Source organism: Zingiber officinale, chromosome 11B (genome assembly GCF_018446385.1).
Source record: "Zingiber officinale cultivar Zhangliang chromosome 11B, Zo_v1.1, whole genome shotgun sequence".
Lineage (NCBI taxonomy): Eukaryota > Viridiplantae > Streptophyta > Magnoliopsida > Zingiberales > Zingiberaceae > Zingiber > Zingiber officinale.
Genome location: NC_056007.1, coordinates 84007030 through 84015330, shown reverse-complemented (window position 1 = coordinate 84015330; position 8301 = coordinate 84007030). Strand labels below are relative to the sequence as shown.

General features: G+C 39.6%; 1 protein-coding gene and 1 pseudogene across 1 annotated transcript; both read left to right on the top strand.

Moving 5' to 3' along the window:
- Nucleotides 1–1028: 1028 nt before the first annotated feature.
- On the top strand, nt 1029–3968 carry LOC122035263 (squamosa promoter-binding-like protein 14). Its single transcript, XM_042594678.1, has 3 exons — nt 1029–1467; nt 3033–3169; nt 3246–3968. The coding sequence occupies exons 1-3, from the start codon at nt 1109–1111 to the stop codon at nt 3797–3799; spliced, it is 1050 nt and encodes a 349-aa protein (XP_042450612.1). The 5' UTR covers nt 1029–1108; the 3' UTR covers nt 3800–3968.
- An 884-nt stretch (nt 3969–4852) lies between these two features.
- On the top strand, nt 4853–7909 carry LOC122034404 (annotated as a pseudogene).
- The last annotated feature ends 392 nt before the right edge of the window (nt 7910–8301 follow it).

Sequence of the window (8301 nt, the reverse complement as noted above, 5' to 3'; positions counted from 1 at the left end):
AAAAAATATATATATGAGAGAATGGTATAAAATTGTATTACACTTTGTATGAATCTAACATATTAGATTGATTGACCATGTGATCTTCATTTTTTTTTATGAGTTTTTGTTTTAATTAATATCTCTCATCAAAATAAATTTAGAAGCGCTTACATAGTGATCAGTCCACTTAAATCAACCGTCTATTAAAAGAGATTCATCTCCTTTGAAGATGCCAGTTGCAACTTAGGGGAATTTCTCAGAGCTCCCTGTTCTTGAGTTGTCAGAGTCTCCGAACAACTTGCAAAAACTGATATCTCTTTTGCAAAATCTGCCGAACAACCTTGTCATTAAATGTTCAAAATATAAATCCTGAGCAAATGGTTCCCCCTCACACATACACTGCCAAGTGTTCTGCTTATCAATGTAATTAAGGCCTCTGGTGGAGCATCTTCAGTGCAGAGAAACTCCACAGGTGCAAGTATTCATATCCACATACATTTCATCACACCCTTTACAAAGTAAGAGTCTGGCGAGTGGCTGCGTGGGTCCTTTGTCCATTCATGATTTTTCATACAGATTGTCTTCCAATGAGATCTTCGGTGTCAAAAAGCAAAACAGCACCAGAGTGCACTACTGCTAGTAGCCAAATGCACAATGATCTACGAACCTTTCAAGACGTTGTTGGCACAGTACGCATACTCAGAAAGCTATATATATATAGAGCATAGGAAACATCTGAAAAACCGCTGCCTTTTAACAGGATGGAAGCATTTGAGATTATGTGAAATTGGTGTTACATTCTCTAATCTCCAGTTCTCAGTCTGATGTATCGACCAATAAGAGAAGGAAAGAGGTGGGCAAGTGTACAGTCGTAGTTTCCCTAGTCTCCCTCCCTCCCTCTGTTTGTCTTTTTTGAGGCTTATCTGTCCTATTATTATACTACTGCAAAGAGTTCAACATGGCCATGATAGCTTTATGAGCCAGCGGAAAGACATAAAAACCCTTCCTTTTTACTGCTCATACACAGGGACTCTCTCTCTCTCAAGAATCCAACTCCCACTTGTTGTGGTCCTCCCTCTGGCCTGGAGCCATGGATGAGTTGTAGAGTGAGCTTCGACAGCAGAAGATGGATTCAGGCTCTCTCAAGCCCTCCGGGGCCTCAAGCAGCACTGGGGACGCTCTCAGTGGCCTCACGTTTGGGAAAAAGATTTACTTTGAGGATGGTGGAGGAGGAGGAGGAGGAAGCGGGAGCTCCTCGAAACCACCGCTGGCTCCGGCGAAGGCAGCAGCGCCGCCGCCTGCGACTAGGAAAGGTAAGGCGGTTGCGCAGCCTCAGCCACCGAGGTGCCAGGTGGAGGGGTGCAATGCCGATCTGACCGGGGCAAAGACTTACTACTGTAGGCATAAAGTATGTGGGATGCATTCCAAGGCTCCCAAAGTAGTTGTTGCAGGCTTGGAGCAGAGGTTCTGTCAACAGTGTAGCAGGTCATTTTTGATACGTTTTCGGTTTTGATAGGTTTCATTTCTGAATCTGCTTCGAGATACAGGTTTTTGGTGAAAGTGATGATCTTGATTTTCGATCCGGCCTTTTTTTCCTATACCTGCAATGTCCAATGAAGTCTGCTTGATTCTGCTCCTGTGTTGCTTTTTTGTTTCCTTGTTTTACTAGATCTGAGCTAACCATATTGATGTTGTCTTAAGGGTTGTTGGGAGCCTATTTTTGATTTCCCATCGGAATTTGTTTCTTCCCTTCCTATTTTTCCCTTTTAGTTCAAGAACGTGCATGTGCTTGTTTATTGTATAGTTTTGATTGAAAAAAATTTCAGTAAGAAAGTTTGTATTGGGAATCACCACTTTATTGTACCTCTAATTGGATTTGATTGCTAGCCTTAAACTTGCTTGTAGAGTCTGGATCGCCATTTTAGCATGATTAACGTCACTTTAACTTTAACCATTTACAAATATGCAATTTTAAAAGCAGTTCAAGCCAATCTTTTCGAGCATAACTGATGCTTACTTTGATGATACTGTAATTGTTCAATCGCAATCCTTTTCAACTTGAGCTACTGGTAATCATCTTGATATTTGTTTGGAAAAAGTGTTTAGAATCATTGTTTTACTTACACAGTGCATAAATAGGTGGATTTTGTTATGTCTGCATAAGACTAACAAGCTAAATAAATTCCTTACTTGTTGAGTTACAAGTCTTGTCCAAATTAATATTGTTTAATCAAAACAATTTTGCCAAGAGAAAAGCATTCAAATGCCCATAACAAATTCATCATCACAGACAGAAAATCTTCTTGTTGTAGATTAAGGTTAGCATGATTAGGGTTTTATGTGTCATCCTCATATTTGTTTGTCCATATATACTTTCTCAAATTTTTATACATAATCAATTATAGTTTAACAAGTATGTGTCTTCATATTTTGAGGGCCATGTTACATATTGAGGAATATATATTTTTGCTTGTTAGTGAAGAATTTATCTGGTCACAATCTTTCTTTAATCTTGTGTATTATTGTGGAATTAAATAAGAAACTTCAAAATAGGTTTATCCAAAAGGGAAGACTTTAAATTAGGTTTATAAAAGACAGTGGTGGTTATTCAGTGTTTGTTTATATTGTTTGTTGCTTATTCGTGGTGGTCTTTATTAGTTTAAGTGTACATAAATCACCAGTGTAGTTGTTGCATGCATACAAGAGAGTAAAATCGAATCAATTGTAGGAACTCCCCATTGTGATAGGACATCAACACATATAAATAGATATCTCTGCGATGCTAAAAAGTTCTAAGGGTAAGTGTAATATCTCATTGGTGAAGAATTCAAGGATCATTTATGTGGACTCAAGCTTGAAGCCATTTGCAAGATAATTCATGCACTTGTGTAAATTAAAGTGTATGTGTTATCTTCTCGGCTTTGTTTCTGCACTGGGTTGGAGGGATTTGTTTTGTTTGTACTTTATCTTGCTAATATTTGTTTCTTATAGTTCTTGCTTGATCTGAAGTGTTTCCTTTTTTTATTGTTGGCATGGATACACAACCACAGGTTTCATCAATTATCTGAATTTGACCAAGGAAAGCGCAGTTGCCGCAGACGTCTTGCAGGACATAATGAGCGTCGGAGGAAGCAAGCTCCTGGACCTTTTGGATCACGTTACGGCCGTCTTGAATCATCCGTTCACGGTCAGCTGCATCTCCTTAAGCTGCATTTTCTTTTTCCGGTCATCTTTCTTTATGCTGCATATTCTCTATTATACAGAACAAGGCAGATTCAGAAGCTTTATGGTGGATTTCAGCTACCCAAATTTCTCAAACACTGCAAGGTCTGGCCTAATGGCCGCAAACGAATGGCGCAGAGGAGCAGATGCTCCACCCCTCACACCGGCGTTGCACGACACACATCCATGCTTCCAGGGATCTCATTCTCCTGCAGGGTCATTCGTCGCTCCCACGGGAATTCCACCGGGTGAATGCCTCACAGGAGTCTCAGACTCGAGCTGTGCTCTCTCTCTTCTGTCAACTAACACATGGAATAGAAACTCCAACAATCCTCCTCCGGTGCTTCCAGCAACCAGCAACTTCGATGGCTCCCCAATGTCCCATTCAGCCGTCGTCCACGATCGCGGGACTAGTTCATGGGGATTCAGAGGTCACGGAGACTGGACCACTTCACACGACATCCAGCATGAAATGGGATTAGAAGGAGCAACTGGCGAAAGTAATGCTCATTTCTCAGGCCAGTTAGAGTTTGCTTTACATGAAAACGATCAGTGCCTTGATCATTCAGGCCCAAGCATGAATTGGTCTCTCTAACCCTGCTCATGGTTACTTTATGTTGATGAAATCTTTGCGATACATGCATGTGCAGCATGTATCGAAATTTTGTTTGATGGCCAGCATCATGCAGCCAAACCTCGATGAACATTGCTACACTGATATGTATCTATCTATATTTATGAAACCTGTGCTAAAACTTGGATTAGGCGTGATATTTTGTTAATTTATTTGATTGGCAGATGAACTTGTTGAATCTAAATCTTGTGTACTTGTTTATGTCTATGTCCCTGAGTATGTATGGTTTATTATGCTGTATTATATTTAGGAGTTAACAAAGTCAAACCGAAAAATAATTAAGCTGAATCTAAAATGAATTAAAATTTTGAAATAATTATTCAAACTTAGTTTGGTTTTTATATAAATTTGAACTTTGTTTGTTTAGATATTATAGAGCTCTTAATTTAAGTTTGTTTGATTATTTAAATTTTTTTACATTTTAAGTTTGTTTGATTGGTTATTGAATTTGATAATATAAATTTATTTGTTTATTTTGCACTTTATTTATTTATTTAGCATATTAATAAGAGTTTTATTGATGAATATTATTTGTTGTTCATGAATGTATTTAAAATATTAATCAGTTGAATATATGTGATCAATTTTATTTATTTAATTTAATGAGTTTTTCAAACTTATTTATTTAATTAATTTTATGTGTATTAAATAAATATAAATAAATTTTATTTATACCATCCAAACTGTAGTAATTTTGGTGTGTTGTATTAATTGCATAGTCATCACTCTGAAATTCATTTTGGTGTGTTGTATTTATTGAAGGAGAATTTATAATTTTATTATTATTTTTTCTCATTTTATTCTTAAAATTTATCTACTTGAGCAATATATCCCAATTCCCAAATTGATGCTTTATTTTGGAAAAGCCCCTTTTGATTCAGATTCTCCAGGTCCACCCTCTTTCAGGAGTGGTGCGGAACGCCGCACTCTCTCCAATAACAGGAGTGGTATGGATGTGGGTGAAGTTGATGATGCAGCTAAGTGGAATGCATCCGTACGTGAGATCCAAATCCAATGAACTGACGAACCTGGAACGAATCGAGCACAATTGGTGGCTCCAAACCTTCCCACTTGCCCTCGTTCGATGATCCGGGCAGCCACCCGACCAAATCCAAGCTTCGTCGGCTCCACCCTTTCCTCTTTCAACCATCTATGCCCTAACAACAAGAAGATGGCAGCTAGAGGCGACGACTAGCGGAAACCCCCACCGTGGAACTCCGACACCCAGCCTGCGGCTGCTCGATCGGTAATCATTTCAGGGATCAATTTGTTCTTTTTTTATCTTTTCGGATTGACTTTGTTGGGCATGCGATCGGAGTTCGAGGAGGGAAATGATTGATCGAGATAACAAGGGGTGGTTGTCCTAATCCGATTGGAAAGCTCGGATTTGTGCTTTCTTTTCGTAGGTAGAGCAAATGAATTGTTGGCTAGGCGCTTGAGGTGGGAGATTCCACTAGCGGGAAGCTATTACTTTGCTTTCGATTCGTGTCATTCTCTGGGATTCGGTTAATCGGTGGGTTCATGGAATTTGAGCTGGTCTCGATTTGGGGATTTGTTGGGACCTATCATGCTATTGTTTCGGCTGATTCATTAGAGCATAATACAAATTTTAGTAGCTTCTACGTATTGTATCTCATATGATTTTGCTGCTTGGTTCTTTGCTTCCTTTGAAATTTGACATGAATAAGTTTGTTTATCACACTATCACAATGCTGTAGATTGATCTTGAAGGTTTTTAATGCTCCTTATTGTAGATGAACACATAGTTTTTTCGTTTTCACTGTTTGTCTCTGCGCAGCAAATCAAGAATTACTTTGTTTGCTTGATTTCTGTGGTATTGAATCTTGGATAAAAGAAAGGATTTAGGAGTGCATAAAAGTTTCCCGGTTTTTTTTGGCTATAGGTCACATAGATCATGGATCATCCAGCAATACTAACACAGGACTTGGGTGGCGATGCTTCAGATTTTGAGGTGGATGATGTCCGGTGTGACAATCTCAATGAGAATGATGTCAGCGATGAAGAGATTGAACCAGAGGAGTTGGCAAGAAGGATGTGGAAAGATAAAATTAAATTAAAGAGGATCAAGGAACGGGAAAAACTTTCTGCTCAGCAGGCAGCTTCTGGGAAGTCTAGACCAAAGCATATATCTAGCCAGGCTCTTAGAAAGAAAATGGCGAGGGCACACGATGGTATTCTCAAGTACATGTTGAAGTTGATGGAAGTGTGTAATGTCCATGGATTTGTCTACGGAATAATTCCCGAGAAGGGAAAGCCTGTGAGTGGCGCTTCAGACAATATAAGAGCATGGTGGAAGGAAAAGGTGAAGTTCGATAAGAATGGACCTGCTGCCATAGCCAATTATGAGGCAGAAAACTTTGCAGCCCAGAATGCACAGAAATTTGGGGGTAAAAATCATCAAAGTTTGATGGATCTGCAAGACGCTACACTAGGATCCCTTCTGTCATCATTGATGCAACATTGTGACCCGCCACAACGTAAATACCCCTTGGAGAAGGGTGTTCCACCACCTTGGTGGCCCTCTGGCAATGAAGATTGGTGGGTAGGTTTGGGCTTAACTAAGGGTCAAACCCTCCCATACAAAAAGCCACATGATCTGAAGAAAGTGTGGAAGGTAGGGGTACTAACCGGCGTGATAAAACACATGTCTCCTAATATTGGAAAGATTAGAACTCATGTGCGTAAGTCAAAATGCTTGCAAGATAAAATGAGTGCCAAAGAGAGTTCTATTTGGTTAGGAGTTCTTGATAAAGAAGAAATGTTAGTCAACCAGCTCAGCAGTGACAACGGTATGTCTGATGTAACTCAGAATAGTGGTCATGAGGAACAGAGGGAGGTGACAAACAGTTGTAGTGATGAATACAATGTTGATGGCCTGGAAAATGCTCCTGGGCCTACTTCATCCAAAGATGATGGAACGCACAAGCTTGTGGAAACAATGTAACACATGTTTCGAGGGAAGTTAGTCCAACTGAAACTTCTTACCAACTTCATCAAGGCAAGGAACAAGTGACTGAACGGCCAAAGAGAAAAAGACATAGCAAAGTCATTGCCGCCGCTGAAAAGCAAATGCCTACAACTTTGAATGAGCAAAGATGTGAAAGAGGAAATGATGTTCCAATTACGAATAACACAAACATGACACCAATGATTCATCATGCACAAAATACACATCAGGATTCTTGTGTCGACAAAATTGCAATGTGTCAAGAGGGAGTTTCTCAAAGCCAAAACCTTATTTTGGACCCTGGGATTTGCAATTTTGCGTGCAACCCTCCACTTAACGTTGGTGCCGAAAACATGTACATTGGCGCACCGCCACTTCTGTTCCCAGGCGTTGGGAATCATGTGTCGCAAAATGCTACTGCAATTGATATTGGGTCCAGCTATGGATTTTATAACCAATCAGGTGCATTTCATAATTTGCCAGGGAAGCAGCAGAAACGCATGTTTGTTAATAGTCATGGAGTGCAGTCTGATAGAAACATTGATCCCGTTGAGAATTATTCTTATGAGCATGTGATGACACCAAATCTTAGTTCACATATGATCACCGGAGACAGGCCCCTATTCCTAGATGAGCAATTGTACATAAGACCAGATACTCTTGCTTCACCGTTAGATTTTAACGGGCTCAACAGTCCGAGCCCCATTGATTTTGGTGACATATTGCAGGATGCAGATTTGCGGAAAGACGATGAACTATTATCATATTTGGGGACTTAAGTAAGTAGTTTTCTTTATATAATTAGCCATTTCATAAGCTAATTTTCCTAATGCATTTTCTTCGCTCTTCAAAAATCTATTTTGCAGGGTAAGCTTGCAACACGTCTTCACAGTTGTGTGCCGAGCCATCTTGTGCACCTAGGAATAATAATGTGCACTAGCTGACTATAAACATGGTATGCTGAACACGCGATTTTTTCTTGTTGGTCTAAACATAACCTTGATGCTTCCGGCAATAGATGTCTATCACGTGTAAACACTTGTGATGCTAATTTTAAATTACTGGAACACTAGAATTTGAATGCCAAGAATATATTTTGGCTGTGTGATTTCTGTTCCTTCTTGCTTGAAAGTGGAGAAATAAAACTTGTTTTTCTGCCCTCCAAAACTGACCTAATGCCCTAATGGAACTACGAAAAGCTCTAAGCCAGGGCCATCGTAGTTGGTCTGTAAGATCTGACAAAAATAAATAGACCACGCCAATCATTCACCATCACATTGTCATCTTGGTCCACTGAAATTTGTTGAAAGAAATCTAACTCCTCCGGAGGAGTCTCAATAATAAAAATCTTTGGTGTCCTTTCTCAATGCCTGCTTTTTGAGCAAGTCTGCAGGCTCGTTCCCAGATTTGTTCAACTGTTCTTCCGAACTGTTGAAGATGTACTACAAAAAAGTCCAGCAGGCCTGCGTTATAACCTATCTCAGGCCAGAACAAT

Coding starts and splice junctions, on each gene's coding strand:
- LOC122035263 (XM_042594678.1), top strand. CDS start 1,109: ATGGATTCAGGCTCTCTCAAGCCCTCCGGGGCCTCAAGCAGCACTGGG. Junction 1,468..3,032: donor TTCTGTCAACAGTGTAGCAG/GTCATTTTTGAT, acceptor ACACAACCACAG/GTTTCATCAATTATCTGAAT. Junction 3,170..3,245: donor TCTTGAATCATCCGTTCACG/GTCAGCTGCATC, acceptor TCTATTATACAG/AACAAGGCAGATTCAGAAGC.